The following is a 26355-nucleotide window of genomic DNA, read 5'->3' as shown; positions in this document are numbered from 1 at the left end:
AACTGAGGCCAGGCCCTGGCCATTGTGCACCAGGACACCCTTGGACCCATGCAAGCCCGGGGAATGGGGAGTGTGGCATCCACTCCAGGCTCAGTCCTGAATAGGAATTTGCTTCAGCCTCTGGTGCTTGGTGAATGTGTGTGAGACCCCTGGAGAGCCAAGCAGGCCCCTCACCCTAGTGGTCGCTGCCCAGGGGGAGACCAAGGTGCTGAAGCTGAAGAATCTGCGGCCCCAGGACTATGCCAGCTACACCTGCCAGGTGTCTGTACGAAACGTGTGCGGCATCCCGGACAAGGCTGTCACCTTCCAGCTCACCAACACCACGGGTACAGACACCTCCCTGCCCATCTCCTGGCCCACCTGTGCTGAATCCTCAATCAGGAGATGGTGCCCACCCTACACAGGACTCCAGGCACATCACCACGAGTCTGTGCCCCCCTCCCTCCTGCCTGCTCCCTCCTCGCCCCCCAAAACACCCCCCACCCCGAGGCCTTCCCTCCTTGCCTCTCCTCCCCCACATCTAGCTCTGCCTCCGTCCCCTGAGACCCCATTCTTGTCCTCCCAGCACCTCCAGCCCTGAAGCTGTCTGTGAACGAAACTCTGGTGGTGAACCCTGGGGAGAATGTGACGGTCCAGTGTCTGCTGACCGGTGGTGATCCCCTCCCCCAACTGCAGTGGTCCCATGGGCCAGGCCCGCTGCCCCTGGGTGCCCTGGCCCAGGGTGGCACCCTCAGCATCCCTTCAGTGCAGGCCCGAGACTCTGGCTACTACAACTGCACAGCTACCAACAATGTGGGCAACCCGGCCAAGAAGACCGTCAACCTCCTGGTGCGATGTACGTGGCTTTGAGGGGGAGGTGGTGGGGGGGCCTTGGGAGGCAGACTGGGTTCCTGTTGCTCAGGAACTGGAAGGGGAAAGGGGCCTGTCTTCTTTTCCTTGGTAGGAGAGAGAGGCTGAGGAAGAAGGTTCCAGGCACTTTAGTTTCCCTGCAATTCAGGTGTCTGCCAGCAGATGGCAGGACTAAAATTTGTATCAAGTGTTTTTTTTTTTTTAATGTTTTATTTTGTAACTGGGGTATAGCCAATTAACAATATGATGTATAGAGTTTTATTTACAGCTTACAATCTACATTTTCAAATATAACCTCAGCAAGCCAAGATGTGGGAAGGGCTGGTGTTGATCACTTTGAATTTTTTTAGATTGGGAAACTGAGGCTGCCTGAGGTTAAATTTGGACATTCTAGTCTCTAACAGAAATTTCCTGACTTCCTCCCTACAAGTTTCTATAAGATTAGTAGAATCAAAGTGAAAATAAAACACATTTGCATATGCTTCCTATGTAAATCTTTATTAGCAAAGCATTTCAGTGAGTATGAAGATAATTACTAAATGTAAAAATGATTAAAACTTGGAGCACAATCTAAAGAAATACAGATACTTTCCTAACTAGATTTCAGCCTCAGTAATGATCATTAGCTGCTTGATAAGATCTTGATTTTACTGCTTTGCTATAAGGAGAAACCTTTAAATTCTTCTGCTTGTACAGCTTTAGGTTACTGTTTTAAAATTTATTTTTAAAGTTTTTTTTTAAAGAGCCAGACTTGTTTCCAGCTTTTTAGCATTTGAAAGTAAAATACAGCTTTTGTCAAATTCAATGGAGAATCTTCTGATGAAATGAACACTCTTCTTTGTTCATCTCTCACTGACCAGTCTCTCCCTGATTCTCCTCACAAAAAAGAAGCTGGCACTCTATGACTTTTTACTTAATTCTGATTAAGTGGTGAGAAAGATAATAGTCAAACTGTGGTTATCTAATGACTGTTTTTCCCTTTGATGGTACTTTTCCTATCAGAAGATTGTTTTTCTCCACCTGATTCCATTTGACCTTTAAAACCTGGCTTGATTAGATTGCTATTTACATCAAATACTTGTGGTCACCTCTTGGGGTGACATACAGCCTGTTTTATTCAGTCCAGTCCTGATCTATGGCTGTTGTATCAGAGTCCTTTTCAATGAGCACCTAATGTTAAGCATTCTATCTCTTGGCATACATAAAACATAATCAGATTTCTAAAAGAGGCCAGACCATTTTCTTTCTAAACTCTGTATTTTTATGTAATTGCATGTAAGATGATTGTATTAGTCTTTTTTTTTTTTAATGACACAAACTTGCAAAGAACTAAACAGCATCAAAGGGCAAGTTAAAAGTCTACCCTCAGTCCCACTCTCTACATATAACCAGTATTACATTCTAGTGCTTCCTTCCAAAATTTGAATTTTGTATATTCTGGGTTTAAAACAACAATAAATAATAATAAATAAATAATAATAATAAATAATAATATATAATAAATAAATAAAGCAGCATTGTAGCTAAGAACATAGGCTCTGAGTGTGAATTCAAGGTTGGCTATTTACTTCTTTGAGCAAGTGGATTAAACTGTCTGAGCCTCAGTTCCCTCCTTTGTAAAACAGGGACAATAAAATTCCTCCCTCACAGATTGTGGGGTGGGCTAAATGAAGAAACACATTTTAGGTGCTTAGAACAGGGCCTCTCATAGTGTATGGTCAACCATGGCTGTATTGATTACTAAATTGACTTTTCTACAGCCAGCTTTTTTTGAACTTTTGGAAACACATCTGAGCAAGCAGAACAATTTCCAAGCAGAAAACGTGATGGTTTCTCCTGGAAATGGGGTTGTAGACCCCGACCTCCAGGAAGGCCAGTTGGAGGTGAGAAGCCACATCTGGATGGTGGTGGTGAGACAGGGAATCCTGGCTTTGGGCCAGCCCCAGCCACTCTTCCCTCCCCTTCCACCCACAGCCATGAAGAACGCCACATTCCAGATCACCCCAGATGTGATCAAAGAGAGTGAGAACATACAGCTGGGCCAGGATCTGAAGCTGTCATGCCACGTGGATGCCGTGCCCCAGGAGAAGGTGACCTACCAGTGGTTCAAGAACAGCAAGCCAGCACGCATGTCCAAGAGGCTGCTGGTGACTCGCAATGACCCCGAGTTGCCTGCCGTCACCAGCAGCCTAGAGCTCATTGACCTGCACTTCAGCGACTATGGCACCTACCTCTGCGTGGCTTCCTTCCCGGGGGCACCTGTGCCCGACCTGAGTGTCGAGGTCAACATCTCCTCTGAGACAGGTGAGCACCTGGAGCTGGGGGGCAACAGGGAGGATGGAAGGGGCTGGAGAGCCCCACAGAGGGGAGGCGGGCAGCAGCTTGAGAAAGGGAGGCCACAGTGAGGAGGATACCATTTGTTCATGCTGCATGCATTTGTTAAACACGTGTTATATGCCAGGCACTGTGCTAGGCACTGCAGTAAAGTGGTGGGCAAAACAGGTTCTGCCCTCACTGGACTTACTAGCAAATGTGTTTCAGGTCATCCCACAAATAAAGATCACTGTAAACTGTGATGCATGAGAGTCAGGGGAGAGTTTCCTAAGATAGCTTTGATCTAGATCTGAGGGAGGGGCAGGATTTTAGTAGGCACAAGAGAGCAAGAGAGGTGGAAGAGAAAGGCAGGCCAAGGAATCAGCATGTGCAAAGGCACGGATGCAGGAAAGTCCAGGAACCGTTTGGAGCCCGGAAAGAAGAGTGTGGCTGGGAGAATGGAAGGAGATGAGAGTGGAGAGGTTGGCAGGGGCCAGATTTTGCAGGGAATTTGGGTCTTTATACCAATAATAAAAAAAAAAAATAATGATAATGAAATAATAGCCAACATTTAGTGAGTATTCACTGTGTGTTCTGATGATTTTGTATTTATCTCATCCATGTTTACGATTTACTGTGTGGGGTAGATGTTTCATCTTCAGGTTTTAGAGATGAAGAAACTTGGGCTCAGAGAGGTTAACCCATCAACAGGTGGTGGAGCTGGGATTCAAACCCAGGCAGCCTGACTGCAGATCTTGCCTTCAGCCACCCCTGAAAGGTTTACACTTGGAAAAGAGTTTGGAGGGAGTGACTTTGGACAATGTCTCTGGAATCTCATCTCCAGCCCCCAACTACCTTGCATTGAGTTGCTGGCTGACTTTGGCTAAACCTCTTTGACTCTCTGGGCCTCAGTCTCTCCTCTATGAGACATTGGACCAGATGGCCTTGGAGGCCCTTCCTGTCCTGATACCTGAACAGGGAGGAGCCAGGTGAACCAGGAGACATCAGGAAAGGTTTCCAGAAGGAGACAGACCTGAGCTGGACTTTGGGAGTGAACTAGGCCCCACAGATTCCACAAATCCATTTCTTAAATCCTGAGCCATGTCCTGGGTGAGGAGCTGGGGAACCCAGCTATGAACACCACAGCCCCATTCTCAGAGCTCACTGCCTAGCCAGGGAGATAGACCTGCTGTGGAGGTGTCAGGCAAGGTGCAGGAAAAGGAAGAACAAACCTTAGATAAGACTCAGGAGCTAAACGTGGGGTCTGCAGAGCATCCTGGGGACATGAGAGGAGGATCAGGCTGCCCGGGGTCATCAGGAGAGACTTCTTAGAGGAGCCAAGTTCCATGTGAGCATTTGCGAGGTGTAGGGGACAAGCCCAGGAGAGGAGGGACAGGGAGCCCCCAATATATGAGACTTGCTGTATCCAGGAAGTATGTTCCTTACAAGTGGATCTCACAGCTAGGACTCAGGATGGGAAAGGGAAGATGAGGCTGAGGGTTGACAGAGATAAGAGCATGAGGGCCTTGTTTCAGAGCCAAGGAGTTTGAGTTTTAACCCGAGGGCAGGATGGCCTCAAAAAGGGGGGACAAGCCCTTTAGCTTGTGGGGCATAGCAGGGTTGGGAGCTGGGATGTTTTAGAAACAGGGAAATCAATGAGGGTACAGGGCCATTTCCTTCGCTTGTCTTATAAGCTTGATGCCTAGGGCATGGAAGCTTTTTAAGAACCTGTGGAAATGAAGTAGAATTGGAAAAGTACATTAATTGGCTCCAAACTACAAAAAGAAAACTACCGAATTAAAGTCAATAAATGAATAAATGTTTACAAAGTACAAATTATGCCAACTAGATAACTGGACCTCAACTTGCCTTGTAGAGTTATTTACAATTTATATTTAATGTGGACATTTTAATTTGTTTGGTGTGATATGAGATGGGACTCATGGAAGTCTTTTTTTTTTTTTTTTAATTGGAGCATAACTGCTTTACAATGTTGTGTTAGTTTTTGCTGCATAGCAAAGTGAATCAACTATGTGTATACAAATATCCTCTCTCTGGAAGTCTTGAAAAGACTCTTCATTTGGGCAAGGTGTTGCGTTGGATTAGGTTTGGCTGTGAATGACAGAAAAACCCTAAATAATAGTGGCTTTAAATGAGCTATATGTGTATTTCTTCTTCTTGTAAAAGTGAGCAGTCCAGGCTGGCATAGTAGCTCTGCTCCATCAAGTCCTCAGAGCCCCAGGCTGCATCTCATGTTGCTATTCTCTTCTCCTTAGCATGTGCCGCCTCGTCCACAATGGCAGTGCCAGCTGCAGCCATTAGTCTGCATTCCAGCCTGCAGGAAGGAGGAAGAGAGGCACAGCCTCTCCCTTTAAAGACCCCACCCACTTGGCCAGAATTTAGTCACATGACCACAGCCAGCCATAAGGCAGTCTTCATTCTGGCTGTGTGCCCTGCAAAAGCCCAGATAGTCTATCACTTTGGAAGGATGGGTGAGGATGCTGGGGGACCGACTACGAATCTGTGATAACACTCCAAAAAGAGAAGATGGAAGTTTTCACTAGAGCAGGGAGGGTGGGCTGGAGAGAGGGGATTAAGGGAGAAGCTATTCAGCAGAACTATTTAAAAAGTGGAACACCCCCCCCCCCCCGTCCCCCAAATAAATGAATAAAAGATGGAATCCCCCAAACTTAGTAATGTTGGAGTTAGGGGATAAAAGGAATCGGCCTGGACGACTTCAGTACTCTTTCTGAATTGGGAGACTTTGAGAGGTAGAGGCCCAGGAAGTGGAGAGGGTGTGGGGGAGAGTTCTACTTTGGAGAAACTGCAGGATCTGTGGGCTCTCTGGGATCGGAAAGGGAGGTTCGAACGTGCGGGGAGGGAAGCAGACACCCCAGAGCAGAGGTCTGGGTTGGGGTGGGATCGGAGGAAGCTCTAACCTGGCTCCTACCTCTCCCCGGCCCCGCAGTGCCGCCCACCATCAGCGTGCCCAAGGGCAGGGCCGTGGTGACTGTGCGCGAGGGCTCGCCAGCTGAGCTGCAGTGCGAAGTGCGAGGCAAGCCGCGGCCGCCTGTGCTGTGGTCCCGCGTGGACAAGGAGGCCGCGTTGCTGCCGTCGGGGCTGCCCCTGGAGGAGACCTCGGACGGGAAGCTGCGGCTGGAGCGCGTGAGCCGCGACATGAGTGGGACCTACCGCTGCCAGACCGCTCGCTATAATGGCTTCAACGTGCGCCCGCGCGAGGCCCAGGTGCAGCTGAACGTCCAGTGTGAGTCCACCGCCCCACCCAGACTACCGTCCGAGCTGTCCCTCCGGGTCTCCAAGCAGGCCTGGCCCCTCTTCACCCCTTCACCCCCACCCTCCACGTCCGACCAAACCCCTCCACCTACTGCTGGTACCCCAATCCCTCCTTGACCCTCGTGCTGTAGGATATGGAGGCCCATTACCCTTGCGGCATTTGCACCCCGTCTTCATTCCCAGGAGCACAGTGAGCAAAGAACTGATTTTGACAAGTGGAAATGAGAGTTTGAAGGAGGAAGGACCTTCAAGGGAACACACTGCCTCAGTGTGATGATGAGAGTTAACCTGTGCTGTGTGCTTAGTCGCTCAGTCGTGTCCGACTCTTTGCGACTCCATGGACTGTAGCACGCCAGGCTCCTCTGCCCATAGGGATTCTCCAGGCAGGAATACTGGAGTGGGTTGCCACACCCTTCTCCAGGGGAGCTTCCCAACCCAGGGACCGAACCCAGGTCTCCTGTATTGCAGGCGGATTCTTTATTCTCCGAGCCACCAGGGAAGCCCGTAACCTGCCATGTGTCCGGCACTGTTAAGAGTATTTTGATGAACTAACTCATCTAGTCCTTCACAGCTCTGTGTATAGATTCTATTATTCACCCATTTTTACAAATAGGGAAACTGGGTCACACAGACGTTAAGAAACTTTCCTAGGATCTCACAGCTATTTAGAGGCAGAGCTGGGCTTTGAACCTAAGCCATCTTGCTCCAGGGACCATGCTCTAAACCCTGACGTTGTGTTGCTTTTCATCACACTGGGTACGGGGACCATTTGAGGCACAAATAGAGGCCCCCTCTGGGAAGCTCGGCTGGAAGTTACGGCGGGGAGGAGTAGGCATCTGCAGGTCGGGAGGTGTGGCTGTTGGGTACGCTGTGTATGTCCGCCCTGAGACCCTTCCAGGCTGGGGGGGCGCGGGCGTAGGGGCGAAAGCGTCGCCTCCCCGTGGGGCAGCTCCTCAGACCCGACCCGGTGGGGAGAGGCCCCGCTGACCACCGCCCCCGCCCCCAGTCCCGCCGGAGGTGGAGCCCGGCTCCCAGGACGTGCGCCAGGCGCTGGGCCGGCCGGTGCTCCTGCGCTGCTCGCTGCTTCGAGGCAGCCCCCAGCGCATCGCCTCGGCTGTGTGGCGCTTCAAGGGGCAGCTGCTGCCTCCGCCGCCTGCCGTCCCCGTCGCCGCCGAGGCCCCCGACCACTCCGAGCTACGCCTCGACGCCGTCACCCGCGAGAGCAGCGGCAGCTACGAGTGCAGCGTCTCCAACGACGTGGGCTCGGCCGCCTGCCTGTTCCAGGTCTCGGGTGAGCGTCCCGGCGGCCCCGCCCACCCGGGCCCAGACCCCGCCCACTCCCGGCCTGAAGCCCTCCCCCTTCCGTCCACGTGCACCCGGTTTAGGGCCCCTGCCTTGCCAGGACCCGCCCTTGCCAGGTGTAGCCTCGGCGCAGGCCTCTCAGATCTAACCGGGACCTCCTCTCGCAGCCCTTCCCACTCCACACGTCCACTCTAGGTCTAGGCCTTCCCGTTTCACGCCCCATTCAGACCTGGCCTCTGACAGCCCCACCCCTGCTCAAGCCTTCACCAGGCCTAGGCTTCGCGCCTCCAGAGCCTTTGGGTACTAGCCTTTGCCCGTTCTCACCACGCTCACGCCCAGCCTGTATGAGGCATAGGCTTCGCCCTTTCCAGCTCTCTGCTTACACTTGTTCGTGCAGCAGGTAGCGTGGCCTTTCCAGCTGGGTCCATAAAGTTCAGACTCACTTGCTCAAGCCCTGGGTGCCGCCCCCTCTCAGCCATCACCGTTCAAGCCCCCCTTCCTTTGTCCTTGGCCCCCGAAGCTGCAAATAGGGACTCTTTTCCTGACTGCAGGCCGTAGCTTGGGGGGAAGGGAGAAGACCCACCGTCCTTCCCCCCCACCCTCCGACCCTGACAGCTTCTCTGGAACATGGAGGGTGGCACTGGGCCAGCCAGCACACAGTTCCTGAACTGTCTAGAGATTCCAGCCCCTTGGCGCCCAGAAATCCCTTTCAGTCCCATGTCTTCAAGTCATTAGAGAGGGCACTTTGGGGCTGCAGCTGGGCAGAAAGGAGTGGAGGTCGTGGTGAGAGCAGAGGGTAAAGGAAAGGAGCTGATGGGATTGCCGATCCACCCCATGTCCACCTCCTGTGGGGAAAGCCAGCTCCCTTTCAGAAGCAGCGCCCCGAGGAGAGCCTGGATGTTCCTGTCCCCCATTTTACCGCACCCTGGCTCTCCCCTCAACCCCTGACTGACCTGGTATCCCTTTAGCTCTTTTCTGGATCTCCTCACACAACAGAGGGGGCTAGGACCGCAGGTCACTGGCCGCCTCCCCAATCCGTCCCCACCCCACCCAGCCCTGCCAGCCAGAGACCCCTGTGACATTTCCCACCTCCTCCCCTCTCCCCTGTTCTCCCACACTTCCCCTGTCTCCCCACCTCTTGGTCTCTCTCTGTCTCTTTTCCCTTCCTTCTGCCTCAAAATCCTTGACCCCTCTTGGTGTCTTCTCTAACATCCCTTCTCTGTGTCTCCCATGTTTCTCTTTTCGGGCCTTTCCTTGGCCTTTCCGCTCCATCCTCACCAACACCACCTCTTGGATTCCCAACCCCCCTTTCCTCCATCTGCCACCTTCCCTTCCCACCTTCATTCTCCCCAATCTCCTCTTCTCCCACCGCCTCCTCTCCTCACAATATTCCTTGTTTTTGTCTCCCCCATCCCGCTCTCTGTTCTGCCCATCCTCTTCTGTCTCCCTCTCCCATGCCTCCTCTCTCTGTGTCTCTCCCCATCCCCCACCCTTCATGGCCCCGTGCCCCGCTCCCCACCCTCTCAGCCAAAGCCTACAGCCCGGAGTTTTACTTCGACACCCCCAACCCCACCCGCAGCCACAAGCTGTCCAAGAACTACTCCTACGTGCTGCAGTGGACCCAGAGGGAGCCTGACGCTGTCGACCCCGTGCTCAACTACAGACTCAGTGTCCGCCAGGTGGGCCGAGGGGGACAGGGGCCCAGGTGCAGGCTGGCCCTGGGAGTGCTTGTCAAGCCAGGGGAGGGGGTTGAAGACACATTGACCCTCTTATTGAAGGCTCTTCTGAGCCGGAGCCACAGTGTTCTGGATATAGCAGCAGGAGCTGGGAGGCTCTGGGGACCTATCCCCGCTGAACCCATGCTCTGTGCACAGACCTGGGAATTAGGCAGGAGTCTGCTGGGTTCTTGCAGGGGAAGGGAGCAGAGCCGTTTCTGCTCACAAAACGCAGAATCTGCTCTTACATCAGAAGCTTAAAGCAGGAGCTTAAGTCTCACCCATAGGGTCTCTAGGATGCAGGGCCAGAGCCACCCTGCTGGTCTCTTGTCTAGTCTCATTCCATGTGGTTCCGCCCAGCTATGGGGTCGTTGGGTGGAGGGTAAGCATGTGACCCCAGGGCAGACCGCCTAAGGTAAACATCCGTTCTGTCTTAATTTGGGGAGGCTGCATCTGTTTGGGTTCAGTTTCTTCATTTGTAAAATGGGGGTGGTTATAATATTCCTCCTGATAGGGCCATTATCTTGAGGATTAAACAAGTTAATAATCACATCACATTTGGAGCAGTTCTAGCACACATTAATTGTTCAGTACTTGTTCATGTGTGTGCTCAGTTGTGTCTGACTCTTTTGCGACCCTGTGGACTGTAGCCCACCAGGCTCCTCCATCCATGGGATTCTCCAGGCAAGAATACTGGAGTGGGTTGACATTTCTTCCTCCCGACCCAGGGATCGAACATCTCTTACATCTCCTGCATTGGCAGGTGGATTCTTTACCATTGCCCCAAGACAGCCCAGGAGGGGGGACATGGAAGGGGTGATTGCTCTGTCTTACAGATGAGGAAACTGAGGGCCTGGCTTGCTAGTTCTTTGCTCTTTCTGCTCCTCGATGCTGCCCCCGCAGAGTCACACCAGGGTCTGGGCAGGTGCTCAGGTGGAGGGCATGGCCTGTTGGGCATCTGGGACTCCCTGTATCTACAGTTGAATCAGCACAACGCCCTGGTGAAGGCCATCCCGGTGCGGCGTGTGGAGAAGGGGCAGCTGCTGGAATACATCCTGACCGACCTCCGAGTGCCCCACAGCTACGAGGTCCGCCTCACGCCCTACACCACTTTTGGGGCTGGAGATATGGCCTCCCGCATCATCCACTACACGGAGCGTAGGTGGTGGTGGCGGCGGCGGCGGTGGGCTAGGTGGGCCCATCTCATGCTCAGGGGACCCCTCCATATTTCCCGCATGGTTCCTGAGCTTGGGGTTCCCCAACCTGCAGTGTCCTACTCTGTTACTGTAGGCCAGGTGCCTCTGGCCCCCAGGCCTGCTCCAGGGACCCTGTTTCCTGGCCCTAAGCCCAGGCACCCTCTGCACAGCCCCACACCTTGGTTCTGACTTGGTTTTCCTGCTTGCTTTCTCAGCCATCAGCTCTCCCAGTTTGTCAGGTGAGATACCCCTACCTACTTCTCCTTACCGTTAGGATCACAAAGGTTCCCCTGGAGGGGAGGAAGGGACCCCCAAGAGATACCCAGAGAGAAAATAGTGTGGAGGCCCACCATTGGCAGGAGAAGCAGGAGGGAGCAGGGCTGGGCTTGGAGATACTTGCATGTAGGCTTTATTCTGGGGCTTAAAGGCTTGAAGGGAGGGTGGAGTCAAGAGGACATCTGTAACTCAGGGTCTTTGTCCTCACTTAGTACCATTCACTGTCCCCAGAAGAAAAATGGAAAGATCAGGTTAATCCACCTTCTCTGTTCCCTGGGGCAGGGGTCCTTAATCTGAGATCCATGGACTGACTGCCCCCCAAATGATCAGGGTGGGCCCATGAAACTGGAACCTGGAAGGTTTCCCTAACTTCTCACAGAAATTTAACATCCCCTTCAATGATGCATGTAGGAATATAGTGTAATCATTACCTGACTGACTTTGTCACCAGTGGAAATCCAGTGTTTTTACATCGCCTAAAAGTGGTTGCAGCTATCTAGAAACATCATTTCCATTCATTAGTATTTCAAAACTACAGTACTCAGACCTAACACTAGATCTTGTGATTTAGTTAGATAATAGAGAAGCCCACTTATTATTATATCACGCATTTGTTTTTTGATGACTGTATTTCAGCATAATATGATTTCCTTTGTAACCCTATGCTTTTCATTTTATGCACCTAAATAATCTGCGATGGGGTCCTTAACTTCATTAGACATCAGAGAGTTTGTGGCACCAAAAAGGTTAAGAAGTCCTGTTCCGGGAACAGATGTGTCAAGGGCCCTGTTGCCTGGTTTCTGGAGCCTTAGGATCCTGGACCCACTACTTGGATGTTTGGGAGCTGCCTCGGGGGTGACCAGGAAGTTAAAACTGCCTGAGGGAACTCGAGCAGGCTGACCCTCTTTGTCTCACTCCCTCCCCACCCTGCCCTGACTGCAGACAACACCTGCCACTTTGAGGATGAGAAGATCTGTGGCTACACCCAGGACCTGACAGACAATTTTGACTGGACCCGGCAGAATGCCCTCACCCAGAACCCCAAGCGCTCCCCCAACACTGGTCCCCCCACTGACATAAGTGGCACCCCTGAGGGTGAGGAGATGGCCTGCTGCTTGGAACAGAGAACTGCTTCAGGGAGGGGTCTAGCGCCAGGGAGCTCCAGTCTGAGGGGAGACACGGCCCCGCCTCAGGGAGCCCCAGTCTGAGGGAGACACGGCCCTATCTCAGGGAGCCCCAGTCTGAGGGGAGACATGGCCCTTCCTCTGGGAGCCCAGTCTGAGGAGAGACACGGCCCCGCCTCAGGGAGCCCAGTCTGAGGGGAGACACGGCCCCGCCTCAGGGAGCCCCAGTCTGAGAGGAGACACGGCCCCACCTCAGGGAGCCCCAGTCTGAGGGGAGACACGGCCCCGCCTCAGGGAGCCCCAGTCTGAGGGGAGACACAGCCCCACCCTCAGGGAACCCCAGTCTGAGGGAGACACGGCCCTATCTCAGGGAGGCCCAGTCTAAGGGGAGACATGGCCACGCCTCAGGGAGCCCACTCTGAGAGGAGACACGGCCCCGCCTCAGGGAGCCCAGTCTGGGGGGAGTCACGGCCCCGCCTCAGGGAGCCCCAGTCTCAGGGAGACACGGCCCTATCTCAGGGAGCCCCAGTCTGAGGGAGACACGGCCCTATCTCAGGGAGCCCCAGTCTGAGGGGAGACACGGCCCTTCCTCTGGGAGCCCAGTCTGAGGAGAGACACGGCCCCGCCTCAGGGAGCCCAGTCTGAGGGGAGACACGGCCCCGCCTCAGGGAGCCCCAGTCTGAGGGGAGACACGGCCCTTCCTCTGGGAGCCCAGTCTGAGGAGAGACACGGCCCCGCCTCAGGGAGCCCAGTCTGAGGGGAGACACGGCCCCGCCTCAGGGAGCCCCAGTCTGAGGGGAGACAGCCCCACCCTCAGGGAGCCCCAGTCTCAGGGAGACACGGCCCTATCTCAGGGAGCCCCAGTCTCAGGGAGACACGGCCCTATCTCAGGGAGCCCCAGTCTAAGGGGAGACATGGCCCTTCCTCTGGGAGCCCAGTCTGAGGAGAGACACGGCCCCGCCTCAGGGAGCCCCAGTCTGAGGGGAGACATGGCCCCGCCTCAGGGAGCCCCAGTCTGAGGGGAGACATGGCCCTGCCTCAGGGAACCCAGTCTGAGGGGAGACACAGCCCCGCCCTCAGGGAGCCCCAGTCTGAGGGAAGACACAGCCCTGACTTGCTAGAGAATTAGGAAGAAGAGAAGCTGCCACAGAGCTAAGAACTCACAAGTGCTGGCCCAGACTCCTGTGCTGTGAGGCAGGGAGGACAGATTGGGGTGGTGTGAGGCACCTGGGATTCAGATAGCTGATACAAGCGCAGAAAAGGAGTCAGGTGGAAAGAGGGCTGGGAAGGCTGAGGAGGAGAGTGTTGGCGCATCACCTTCTCTGCAGGCTACTACATGTTCATTGAGACGTCAAGGCCCCGGGAGCTGGGGGACCGTGCGAGGTTGGTGAGTCCCCTGTACAACGCCAGCGCCAAGTTCTACTGCGTCTCCTTCTTCTATCACATGTACGGAAAGCACATCGGTGAGTCAAAGGACCAGGGAGCCTGCCCGAGTGAGGGTTGCCGCTGGGAGGGGGCAGGCGGCCACAGGAAGCTGGGGGCTGGTCTGCCTGAGGCCTGGGCTTCCCCACTCGGCCAGATCACAGGGAGTGTGACTGTACAGAGCGTGAGCAGAATCTGGGCAAGAGGGAGGTCCAGAGAGCCAGCGTGTCTGAGGTCTTGAGATGATCAAGGCTTCCCGAGTCTGCAAAGAAAATGACTTCAGCAGGATGAGGTGGAAGTCTTAGAGGGGGTGGGGAAGTCAGCTAAGAGGCTGCATGTATTGGGTGCTTGCCATGTGACTTTCTGGATGCTGTGCATCTGTGGTCTCATTAACACTCACAGTCACCGAGTGAGTGAGGTATCACCATGTAAACCAGAGAGGTTAAGCATATGCCCAAAATCACACAACAGCCCAATTCTGCTGACTCTCCCAAGCCCTAAACACAAGGTTGGAAAAGAGCTGTTTTGTGAGCAGCGAGAGGAAGTCCTACTTCCTACACACAACCGTGAACCCAAGGAGTGTGCCCTTTGGGAAGAGACGGCTCTGGTAGGGCGTCACATTAGTCAGTGAACTTGTCAGCTCAGCCATCACTTCCAGACGTCCTGCTCTGTGCCTGGCTTCAGGTGCTTCAGAGAACAGGAGGGACAGATTCCTTATCCTCTTGGCACCTCAAGTCAAGTGGGAGAGACAGATGTTAAATAACTAATTGCGCCAGGTAGAATTTAGCGACCACCATGATGTGTGTCTGCAACGGCAGGACGGGGGTCGAGACAGCTAATAACAGGGAGACTTGACTGACTGTGGGGACCTGATTATGGAAGACTGCTGAGGAAGTGACAATTTTAATTTTAATATTTTTTGTCTACATATTTACGGGAAAGGTAATGTCTTTTGCACAAGTCAGAAGGTACAAAAGGTACATAATGAGAGTCCGCCTCCCATCCCAGTCCTCCTGCCACCTAGAGTGCCTCTCCAGAGGCAATCAAGGTACTAGATTTGAGGGGGGGCAGCACACTTCCAGAAATGCTTTATGTGTATAGAAGCCAGTACACATGTATCCTGTTTCAGCACATTTTATATACAGTGTCTGTGCCTTGCTTTTCCCTCAAAACTGTACCTCTTGACGATCATGCCTTAAGAGGTCACAGAAATCTTCACTGTTCTTGGCCGCACAACAGAGGAAGTGACTTTAACCAAGTATAGACCTAAAGGCTCATTGTGAAGTGTCCACAGCTGGACCAATGGGTCAGGCTAAACTGATGAACTAGAATGAGTTGGGGATGGGACCTTCTGCATCCGCTGGAGTCCTCCAGGCTGTCTGCACAAGCCAGTTCACTTGTGACTGGGTCTGGACTTGGTGAGAAGCTTCCTGTGAGATAGGTGGGGGTGGGGTTGAATGGGACCATGCTGCCCAGCTAGAGTAATCAGTTCAAACCAATCCTGTTTGCCCCAGCCTTTCCCACCTTTAGCACTAGAAGTCCCACATCCCAGGCAATCGAGGACAGGTGGTCATTTTGCCCTCAGCTCAGGAGGAGCACGGGGGACCCAACTGGCAAGAAAAGCATGTTGGATACAGTAAGGCCCTGGGAGATTAAGCTTTAAGAGCTGGGATGCCTAGGTGCCTGGGAGCAGAGGAAGCCCTGTGGGAGCTGTCTGTGTTCCAGAGCTTGCTAGGTGTCCTCCATTAGATGGGACAAACACCAGTCATTGAAAATTTCTGGGAGGCAGACCTGAATTCCACCTGAGGAAGATGCTATAAGCACCGGATCTGCCCAGCAAAGGAGTCGGCTGTTCTGTCCCTGGGTAGGAGGACACAGCAGGGGTGCTGTGGACGGGACCCCTGTGCCGGGTAATGTTACTCCCCTGCTCAGCCCTCTTCCTTCACTATCTTCTCCAGGCCTCCCAGACCTGGTCCACCCCTGCCTGCTTCTCTGATCTCATTTTCTGTTGGTCTCCCGTGACTCCGCTCAGCTCAAACACACTGATCTCCTTGCTTTTCTTTATACATTTGAGGCAGGTTTCTTCGTGCCTTACAGGCCTTTACTTGTGATGTTCCCCCTGACCTGGAATGTTCTCCCGCCTCATTCCAGTCTCCATGGAGAGGTCCCTGGCAGCCCCACAGAAGACACTTCTCCATCCCTTTCCTGCATTATGTTCTTTATTGTGCTTACCACCCAAAGAGCATAAGCTCCAGGAGGCAGGGTTCCTTGTCTTATTCATGGATGTGTCCCTGGTGTCTAGAACAGAGCCTGCTCAATTAGGTGAATGAGTGCATGAAAAGGGAGGTAGTGGAGGCTGGACTTGATGACCTGTGAGGTAACTTCTAACTCTGGGATGCTATGAAAGTCCCTTTTCAGTCCTGATGACATAGAGAGGTCTTCCCTGAGCATTCAGATATTGAAAGCAGATAGTAGTTTGATGGGGGCTTTCCCTCTGGAGTCAAATTAAAGAAGATGAGAATCCCAGTAACTACCACTCCGCAGAGCGGGGAGTGCTCTGGGCAAGAGGAGCTGCAGTTGAAGGTCTCAGAGTTCACAGGAAGCACAGAGGACTCCCACCTCCCGCCTGGGAAGACTTCCTGGAGGAGGTGATGTTTCAGAGAGACCCTGAAGCACAAAAAGGACTTGGTCAGGGGAACATAGTAGGTGAGGGCATCTCAAGCAGTGGGAGCAGCTCAGGCAAAACCCGGGGTGTGCAAAGCTGGACTATGCCCAGGCTGCAGCTTGTAGCTCAGTTCAGCTCCGGAGGTGACAAAGAAGAACATAGTGAGCAGGGCTCTGGCTGACCCTGTGAAAGGCTGTCAGGAAGAGGGGAGATCTTGGAGCTGGTGAAATGACCAGGAAAAGGGGCAGAGTTTCAGTTTTGGTTTGAACAGTGAAAAGGTGGGGTTCTCCCGTTTGAGTCCTTGGGAAAGGTGGTGGAGGAGGAAGGAAAGGTTTGAAGATTGAGGCTAGACCCTGGGGATTTGGGGATTGGGATACGGGAAAAATCTCCAAGAAGGGGGAAGAGAGGGAGGTCCCCTTGGGGGCTGGTGAGAAGCCCAAAAGGCATTGGGGCCTGGGTCCTGCCTATGCCAGTGTGGCACCTCCTGGCCCTCTGGGTGCTGGCTGCAGCCCTCTGAGGGCCCCGTCTGCTGGCAAGGGTCCCCACCGGCCTCAGATCTTTGGTGTGTTCCTCCCCCAGGCCCGGGCCTGCTGCTGGGGAGGGGTGGGCATTTCCTGCTGTCCTGATCCCTCCTCTCCCTGCCCCTCCCACCCCACCTGGCAGCTCCAGGCACCAGCTGTCCCCAGACCTTGTGTCTCGCTTGCTCTCCTTGGCCAAAGCCAACTCCTTTGCTCTCAGGCAGGTAACATTTGGTGGCCCTCCTCCACCGGGGGTCTGTCTATCTGGTGTCACAGATGGTGTGGCATTGTCTGTGGGCAGTGCCATGAAAATGCCAGGCACCAGGTGCCACCTAAGATTGATTCCCCTTCCCTCTGAGCCAGGTCTTCATGTCACAGGGGCTTTGAGATAGACTGGCAGTGCCAGTGAAGAGGCATGCCCTTGCCTAGGTGCTCCTCCTCAAGGCTGCATCTACTCCTCCTTTTCCATCGCCTGTCAGCACCTCCGCAATTCTAGGCCCCTGGGTCTGTGGGCAGAGGGGCTCAGCACCGCCTAGGTTAATACCTTCAAATTTTCACATTTTACCACAGCTATGTAGCACATACACTAATATCTTTCTTTAAAGTCACCTTCTTTTTTCTTAGTTTTGTCCTAAGCATCAATATTAGAGAAGTTGTGGGTTTGAAGGACTCACTTTATTCACCTCTTAAAACATAAGTATTAGATTTTTATTGAGGTATAATTGACATTATATTAGTTCCAGATGTACAACATAATGATTTGACATTTGTGTATATTGCAAAATAATTGCTACAATAAGTCTAGTTAATATCCGTCACCAGAATTTTTTTTTCCTTATGATGAGAACTTTTAAGATCTACTCTCTTAGAAACTTTCAAATATGCAATACAGTATTAGTAACTGTAGTCAGCATTACATTATATCCCCAGGACTTATTTTATAATTGGAAGTTCAACCCTTTTTAGTTTCTTCACCCATTTCACCCACCCGCCACCCTCCAAGTATTAAATTTTTAAACTTGGTTCCTGTACCTTCAGGGGACTTCCCTGGTGGTGCTAGTGGTAAGGAACCCACTTGGTAAAGAGATGTGGGTTCAATCCCTGGTTTGGGAAGATCCCCTGGAGAAAGTAATGGCAACCCACTCCAGTATTCTTGCCTGGAGAATCCCCATAGACAGAGGAGCCTGGCAGGCTACAGTCCATGGAGTTGCAAAGAGTCAGACACAAGGGAAACAACTTAGCACACACTTATTTCCAGAAATCATTGCAGTAGCATCGTGTATCACCAAGTGTGTGCACTGTGTGCTTTGGGACTCTTGCTTTGTGTTCAGACTTGGGCCCCAGTGTCCTAGGACAACTCTCCTGCCTAGAGGAGGAAGGGTGAGGGTGTGTTCCAGGGTGGGGGGAATTACTGGTTAGGAAGGAAGGGAAGACATGAAAGAAACTTTGCAAATTGTCCTGATGAACGGAAGCCCTGCCGCTGTCTTCTCTCTTTCCCACACTGAGGTCCCCTCTGGGATAACAGGATGCTGACCAGTCTGCTGTGGGGAGAAGGTCCCATCTGGTGGAGGCAGTGCTGCGAGCCCTGGTAGGGAGTCGAGGGTGGTGAATGGGGAAAGGTGAGTGGCCCCTCACTGCCGCCTCTCCTCACGCCCGACACAGGCTCCCTCAACCTCCTGGTGCGGTCCCGGAACAAAGGGGCCCTGGACACGCACGCTTGGTCCCTCAGCGGCAATAAGGGCAACGTGTGGCAGCAGGCGCACGTACCCATCAACCCGAGTGGGCCCTTCCAGGTGAGTCCCCCGGGCCCGCCTCTCCTTACAGGGCCCCCGGCCTGGGGCTGCTCCCGGGAGCTGAGGAGGAAAGCATGCAGGGACGGGGGGACCTTCCTGGGAGACGGAGGGTAAAGGCTGGGAGCAGAACCTCCCTCAGCACGCTCCCTGCTCTCTGATCCCACCCCAGATTATTTTTGAGGGTGTCCGAGGCTCGGGCTACCTGGGGGATATCGCCATAGATGACGTCACCCTGAAGAAGGGAGAGTGTCCCAGGAAGCAGATGGATCCCAGTAAAGGTGCAGGGCAGAGAGTGGGTGGGGTGTGCCTGTGTCAGGGGAGGTGTTGTTGGGGTCAGAACTGGGGTTCCGAGTGGCGGGGTGATGGGGTGCATGTGTTGGTAGCTGTGGAAACAGGTGCCGGTGTGTTGGGTACTCACCTCGGGCCCCACCCTGGCTCAGGCTGTGGGCTGCATGGACAGTGGGACGACCAGACCCTCCGGTGAGCTAAGTTTACAGTAGCAGTGTCTGTGTCTGGGAACATCTGTGTGTGAGTGTGTGTCCAAGTGTGAAACCTGTACCCCTTCCCACATTGGGGCCAGGTGTTTGCAATAATATCAGCTCGAGGTTACCAAGTAATTACCACATACCAGGCAAGGTACAGACACCTGTATATGTATGATCTCATTCAGTCCTCACCACAGTCTTCTTCCACTCATTTTATTTTTATTTTATTTTTACTTTATTTATTTTTATCATTCCCCATTTTCTTTTCTCTTTTTTTTTTTTTTGGCCACACCACAAGGCATGTGGGATCCCTAGTTTCCCAACCAGGGATCGAAGCCCTGCCTCCTGCAGTGGAAGCGTGGAGTCTGACCCACTGGGTGACCAGCAAAGCTCCCTATTAGACTCATTTTATAGATGAGGAAGCGTAGGTCCCTGAGGTCGACTGAGTTGCTCTGTGTCTTCCTTAGTGAGCCACAGGCCAGGATTTGGACCCCGCAGGCAGAGTTAACCCCCACCTCACGTCTTGCGAGTGTGTCTGTGTGCACAGAGTGGGGGCAGAGGAACGACCCTCGCGTGGCCCGCCCGCCCCTCCCTGGCCCTGCCGAGCTGACCGGAGCCCCGGCCTGTGTCCCTTCTCTCTCCCATCACAGTGGTGGTGATGCCGGGCAGTGCAGCCCCCCGCCAGCCCCTCCCGCAGCTCTGGGGGCCTGTGGCCGCCTTCCTCCTGGCGTTGCAGAGATGATGAGAGCTGCGTGGCGCCCCCACCCCGCCCCCCCGGCACACCAAAGTGTCCGCATCGTACCAAAGACTGACCCCACGCCAGCCGGGGTGCCCAGGGGCAGGGCCGCCCGCCAGGGAGGGGGCCGGCGCCGGCCGTGAGGAGCAGAGAACAAGAACAAAGGCCCAGCACTGAGGCCCCGGAGACGGTTGTTCGACACACGCACACACCCACACTCACACACAGACAGATCTATTAAAGCACAAGTTTCTATCCAACCTGCCAGCACCTTCTTTACTGCAGAGACCGGGGACTCGCCTGAATGGCATCCGCCACCCCAGGGACCTTGGCGCCACGTGGTCCTTGTCGGGGCTGCAGCCGCAGCGTGTTTCTGCCCTTCCCCTGGCCCCGACTCAAGGCTCAGCTCAGCCCAGCGGCTTCCTTCCCCAGCAGGAGCCAGAAGGGGAGCGGGCATAGGACCTCTGCCCTGGGCGGGACTCTGGGATTCCTTGGGACGGAGGAGCCTGGGATCGAGGGGCCACGAGGAACTCTGTGAGCTGTGTGGAAGGCACTAGCTGCACAGAACTTGGTCCCCAGGGTGAAGGCCAGACGCCGGAGAGCCCAGGTCACCCCCAGTGCCTGGCCCACTCACTCCTGGGGTGTCCTATCTGTGCCCCCCTCCCCCGCCACCACCCCTGTGCCCCCTTTAAAGGGAGCCAGTGCAGGGTCTTGGGCCTGGGCAGTCTGAAGACCGACCCCTCCCCACCGTCCCCTCTCACTGCACCCCCCACAAGCAGCTGGCTTCCTGAGAGCACAGCCCCCACCCTGGTCACGGGTCTAACCTCAACCCCCTGCCCCTGCCCCCGCTGCTTCCCCAGGAGCCAGGGGAGAGGTGTTGGCCAAGCCATTTTCTGGGGTGAGGTTTGACTTTGAGAGGAGCAGAGGAGAAGTCCTGCCTTTATGATTTCATGCCCGCATGTTGGGCGCTGATTTTAGGGATAGAGTGAATCTTCTGTTTCTTATATCCCTGCCACGAAGGGGTGCTCTGGGCGGGGTGTGGGGGGGCTGCCCTGTTCTTCTCCACCGCAAAGCAGGGTCTGCTTCTCTCTTCCTTCTCCACCCAGGGTCAGTGAAGGAGAGGGGTTTGTCGATGGCCTGAGGGGACAGTTGCTGGTCACCATATTCCCTGGGAGCTGAGGCTCATGCCCCCAAGCTGAAAAGAGGCTCCATGTCCTTGGTCTTGAGTTGGGGGGCTGAGATGGGCATGAGGGGACGTAGACCTCCCCCTCACCGTCACCCCTGAGCCCCACTCCCAGCTGTCCATGGGACAGAAGAGGCCCAGCCCTTTCCAGGGTGGATTGTTAAGCGTGTGTGCATGTGGCCGTGTGTGTGTATGTGTGTGTGCATGTATGGGCACGTGTGGGCATCTGTTGTCTGTGTACCATTGTGGTGAGTACATCTCTGGCAGGAGTGTGTGCAAATATACATCTATGTGTGCAATTATCTGTACGTGAGGCTGGGTCTCACCCCCCTCTGTGAGTGCCTGTGGATGTCAGCATGTCCGTCTTTATGAATGAATGATGTGGAGCGTTGGCCAAGAATGCCACTTCAGCCCTATTGCGTGGTCTCAAGCGCCCTGCCGCCACCTGAAGTTCTACCTTTTATCCCTGATGGGAGACGAAGCTTACAGATGACCCTATGGAAATGAAGGCCGCTTTGGTGGAGGTGTCATGGGGCTCCTCCTGGAGCATTTGTTGGGAACAGCTGCAGACGAGAGGCAGGCACTGCGATGCCAGGAGGCAGGCAGGAAACCAAAGCAAACGTGCCCATCTCTGCTTTGCCAGGCCTGAGTTATCATCATCACCAACAGCAGGTGGGTGGCCAGGCCAGGGCTGGAGCGGGGCCTCCTGATACCTGACCAGCACAGCCGCCTTCCCGGCCCCGCCAAGGCCTGTCCTAGATGAGTGTCTCCGGTTCCCAGAGCTTGCTTTCATCACGTCTGTGGGTGTTGTTCCTTAATTGTCCCATTTGTGGAGGGTCTGCTGCCCCAACTAGACTGTGAGCTCCTCTGAGCCTTCCAACCCTCCCCCGACCCATCCCCACCTCATACCCAGCACAAGTGGGCCTGTTACAGAAATCTCTCCGTCGGCTTTGCCCAGCGGGATGGATTATAGAAATCAGTGGTTCCAGGCCTGGCTGCAGAAGAGAGTCATCAGAGGGCCTTTTAGGAATTGCCAACGCTCAGGGCCCCCTCCAGAGATGCCAGTTTAATTGGACTGGAGTGCAGCCTGGCATCAGGAATGTTTAAAAGCTCCTCAGGAGAACCTGAGAGTGGGAACCACTGACCTGTCACCTGCTAGGTGCCTCCTCCATGCCCTGGCTGGGTGGGTGCTGAACATTCAGAGCACCTCCTCCCTGGGGTTCCGTGGTGCCCTGTGTCTACTGCCCTCAGATGAATACATCTGTTCCCGGCTCTGACTGCTCCGTGATGGGAGCCGGTCTCCCTCGCTCACCTCCACGTCTGTAGAGCTGAATACAGAAAAGGAACATGGCGTATGTCAGCTGAGCTGAACCTCCCACTCATGGCCCCCGAGTTCTGGTCTGTTTGGAGAGAGGGGACAGTTGGGTCACACGGACAGAGTGCAGGGTGGGGAAGAAACGGGGAGCCGCCAGAGGGAGGTCGAGGTGGCCCGTGGGAGCCCTGATTGGAGGCCGGTCTGACTGGGGCTCGCAGAGCACCCGAGGGGGTCACTGAGGTCCTTGGTCCCCGCGTGTGTCTGCGTGTCCCAGCAGACCTGTAGGGGATGTGGGTGTTCGTGTGTGCTGACATGAGCAGTGTGTGATGTGTGCGCCTAGAGGAGTGCTAGCCTCTGTGCATGTGTGTGTATGCGTGTACGTGTGTATGAGGGGTCTGCAAGGAGTGAGTGTCAGCGCGTGTCCCTGGGGAACTTGTGAGTCAGCACCTCTGCGTCAGTGTCACTTCTGTCCTGTGCGTCGTCGTTTGCCAGTGAGTGTCAGCATCCGTGTGTTGGTAGGTGGCCCACGAGGACCCCCGGCCCGGGGGGAGACCAGACTGGCTGGATCCAGTGCATCTCCCCAGTGGCGGTCTCGCCCTCTGGGTCAGGGTGGCTGAGACATTTTGTGGCCTTAAAATGGGGAGTCCAGGGTCCGTCCTCAGGGTGTTGGGGTCCTTCAGCCCTGTCCCCCCCAGGCTGGTGTCTGGGGGACAGAGGGACTCCTGGGGCCAGGTGTGGTCTGGGTGGGAGAGAGGGAGTCTCAGCTTGGCTGTCCTGCCCCTGGGACGACAGATGGCCTCCCGGGGTGTGGAGGTAAGCCTGCTGACCGAGCCCCCTCCTCCTGGGACACGCCTTCCGCCTCTGCCCTCTCTGGGACTCCTCTTTCTCATTCCCTTTCCCCGTGCTCAGTGAAAGCCCCCGGCTCAGGTGTCAGTGCTGGGAAGGGCCTCCGGGGTCCAGACTCATCACGGGGCAAATGAGAGTGAAACAGGGAAGAGGGGGTCTTGGCCCAGCTCACACAGCCGGCTGAGGTGAAGCCAGTCTTGGAAGCCAGGCTCCGCAGCCCTGGGGAGTCACACCTCTGGCCGCTGCCCGGCCAGGCAGCCAGGAGGAGCTTGGTCAGACAACCCTGTCTCCGGGGGCTGCTGTGGATGTTACGGCTGTTCCCGGGCCCTGCCCTGGGAGCGGGACTGCCTCCCTGCCCTCATTCTGGCCTCATGTCCCAGGCCACAGACTCTCCCAACCCAGGTCAGGCCTGGGTGCCACACGGAGGCTGCCACCACCCCCTGCCCACACTGGCTACAGCTGCTGCCCGCCCCCAGACCCCCAACCCAGGGCTCCCACATGAAAGGGGCTCTGTCTCCCTTCCCCTCTGTCTTCACATGAACCTGGACTGGGAATGTAGGTCAGTGGGTCCTGGCGTACTCGTCCTGTTGACTTTCCCCCTAAGGATCAGGGGAGCCTGGGGGAGCAGGGATAACCCTTGTGTTTTCTTCTCTGGACGGGTCAAAGGGGAGAGGGGCTATTTCCAGGGTCTGTCTTCAGGAACGGGATGGCTGTACCTGCCCTGGAGAGTCGCCACTTGCCAAGTTTCTGGGTGTAGGGAAGCCCCCCTCAATTCCCAAGGCAGGCTCGGTGCTGCTGCGTGTGTACCCCTACAAAGAGGATGTGTGTGTGCGTGTGAGAGACAGGGTGTGCAAGAGTGTGTGTATGTGTGAGGGTGTATGTTGGGGCAGAAGGATCCCACTTTTCCTGGGGATCCCTTGACCCTTAGAGCTGGAAGGAACCTTAGGAGCCACTTAATCCAGTGCCCCCACTGAACAGGTGAGAAAGCTGAGGTCCAGAAAGATGGCCCTTGCCCCCCACCCCAACCCCCTCTCCTCCTGTCTCCTGCCTTCATTTCCAAGGGGCCCCCCTGGGAATGCCCTGCCTCCTGGCACGCGCCCTCCCTCCGCCACCCCAGCCACCCACGTAATCATCATCTCAGTCCTACTCTGCTGGCCCTTCTGCCCTGGTGGCCTCTGAGCATCCTTCCTGCCCCAGGCAGCTCACCGAGGCCTTTATCCCCAACCCAGGAGAAAGCGCAGGGAAGGAGGGGACTGCCCCAGCCCTGAGGCCTCAGAGACTCAGCAGAAAGCCAGCCCCTCTCTGCCCGGGCCCGCCCCACCACCACGGTAAAAGCACAACTGGAGACCCTCGTTCACGGGTGGAACGGACTGGGGTTGTGTCAGCCACACGACCCCGTCCTCACCCCTTTGCCTTGCTCTCTGTCTCCACCCCAGCCTCTGCCCCCATTGTTCCCTGTTCACCCCATACCCCACCCCCAACCCCCCCAAATGTAACCTCTAGTTGCGGACGCGGTTGTTTCAATCAATAAAGCTGCAGTGTTCTAGCGTCTGGGGTCAGGCTGTGTGTGTTGGCGGCAGGTAAGCCAGACCTGGAGTGGGTGTGGGTGGGAGGCCTGGCGTCCCGCTCAGGCCCCTTCTTCCCTTTGGCACCTGATTTCATGGATCCTGCTTTGTGGTCTGGACAGTGGGGGCCTGCTCCTTGGTCTCTAGTCCAATTAACTCGGGTGCCCTTGTTTATTAGTTCCTTCCACAAATGCTAGCTAAATGCTGCCTTTGTGGGAGCTCCTGTTTAGTGGGGGAGATGGACACTAACCTCATAATTAAATACACTGGAAAATGTATCCTTGTGAACACAATTAGTGCTGTGACGGAAACTGATGCTGTGGATAAAAGGTAAGAGGGGGGTGTTATTTGGGTTGGGGCTTCAGAGAAGACTTCTCTGAAGAAGAGACACTTAGAAAACACATAAAGAAGAATAGAAGTTTGCGTCTGGGGACAGAGAGAATCTTCCAAGCAGAGGAAACAGAACATGCACAGGCCAGGAGGGGTGAGAAAACTTAGACTCGGAACTTGCCTGATGTTCCAGTGGTTGAGAGTCCTCCTGCCAGTTCAGGGGACACAGATTTGATCCCTGGCCTGGGAACTAAGATCCCACATGCTGCAGAGCAGCTGAGCCTGCGAGCCACAACTCCTGGAGCCTGTGTGCCCTGTAACAAGAGGAGACACCACAGTGAGAAGCCCGAGCATCGCGAGGAAGAGTGGCCGCGAGGAAGGGTGGCCTCTGCTCGCTGCAACTGGAGAAAGCCTGCGCTCAGCAACAAAGACCCAGCACAGTCAAAAAAAAAAAGAAAAAAAAAAACCTTAGAAGGGTCAAGGAAGGGGAAGGAAGTCAAAGAAAGAGAAATAAAGTTGCCCCACTGCCTGTACCAACTGTACCAGCCGCCCTTTCTCTGCCTGGCACCCAGCCCCCCACCCCTCCTACAGGCTCCTTCTCCCCCACCCCCAGTCTCCGTGTTCCTGTCCCGCCCCAAAGCCCCACTCTGCACTCTAACTGGGACTGCCTCCCCTATTCACCGCCAGTTAACTGCCTCGTCCCTCAAATAATTTTGTGCCATCCTTTCCTTTTTTTCATGCTTCCCTTGTGGCTCAGCTGGTAAAAATATCCGCCTACAATGTGGGAGACCTGGGTTCGATTCGTGGGTTGGGAAGATCCCCTGGAGAAGGGAAAGGCTACCCACTCCAGTATTCTGGCCTAGAGAATTCCAAGGATGGTATAGTACCTGGAGTCGCAAAGAGTCAGACACGACTGAGGGACTTTCACTTCACTTCCTTTTTTCCAGACCTCTCAGAATCCTAAAAATCCTATGCTTTCCTTGAGAGAAACAGGCTTGCCAAGATCATGGGGGCAGGCAGGGACGAGGAAAATTCACTCTCCTGTGAAGTTTCGTGAAGCGACCCCAAATCAAGGGCACATGTGTCATGAGATGACATACTAGGAGATCAGGCCAATGACAAGAAGAGAGGTGATCATGTTACTTGGTAGTAACAGGCAGATGGAGCAGAGAGATTCATTTCCATGTTTCAGATGGGGAAAGAGGCTCAGAAAAGTGACAAGATGGTGGCTCCATGTCCCAGCATTATCAGCTCACACCTTGGGTAACTTCTTGCTGCCACGCCTGGGATTTCTCTTCCAGAGCTTGGAGGCCAGCACTGCTTGGGGTTGGCTCATTGGGTACAAAGAAGAGAGACTCCCTGAAGCCCGTTCACGTTCAGGAGCATTACTGTGAGGCTCTGTGTAGTGAAGGGGACAGACGCGCTCAG

At 54.6% G+C, this 26355-nt stretch overlaps 1 protein-coding gene across 2 annotated transcripts in view; it reads left to right on the top strand.

Annotated features, from left to right (window-relative positions):
* Positions 1 to 20342, top strand: part of MDGA1 (MAM domain containing glycosylphosphatidylinositol anchor 1) — a 60279-nt gene extending 39937 nt beyond the window's left edge. Inside the window, exons 5-17 of one of the 2 annotated variants that reach the window (XM_065912362.1) lie at positions 194 to 326; positions 566 to 835; positions 2824 to 3153; positions 6131 to 6427; positions 7463 to 7747; positions 9286 to 9437; positions 10454 to 10631; positions 10885 to 10908; positions 11888 to 12040; positions 13398 to 13532; positions 18337 to 18467; positions 18637 to 18745; positions 19603 to 20342. In XM_065912362.1, the coding sequence (XP_065768434.1) occupies positions 194 to 326; positions 566 to 835; positions 2824 to 3153; positions 6131 to 6427; positions 7463 to 7747; positions 9286 to 9437; positions 10454 to 10631; positions 10885 to 10908; positions 11888 to 12040; positions 13398 to 13532; positions 18337 to 18467; positions 18637 to 18745; positions 19603 to 19694 (2289 nt within the window). In that variant the 3' untranslated portion in view covers positions 19695 to 20342. The remainder of the gene's footprint in view (positions 1 to 193; positions 327 to 565; positions 836 to 2823; positions 3154 to 6130; positions 6428 to 7462; positions 7748 to 9285; positions 9438 to 10453; positions 10632 to 10884; positions 10909 to 11887; positions 12041 to 13397; positions 13533 to 18336; positions 18468 to 18636; positions 18746 to 19602) is intronic. The other variant, XM_065912363.1, reaches the window with a different exon arrangement.
* The last annotated feature ends 6013 nt before the right edge of the window (positions 20343 to 26355 follow it).

This window comes from Muntiacus reevesi, chromosome 20, assembly GCF_963930625.1.
Source record: "Muntiacus reevesi chromosome 20, mMunRee1.1, whole genome shotgun sequence".
Classification (NCBI taxonomy): domain Eukaryota; kingdom Metazoa; phylum Chordata; class Mammalia; order Artiodactyla; family Cervidae; genus Muntiacus; species Muntiacus reevesi.
Note: the sequence above shows the minus strand (reverse complement) of the source record. Positions and strands in the feature narration are given on the sequence as shown.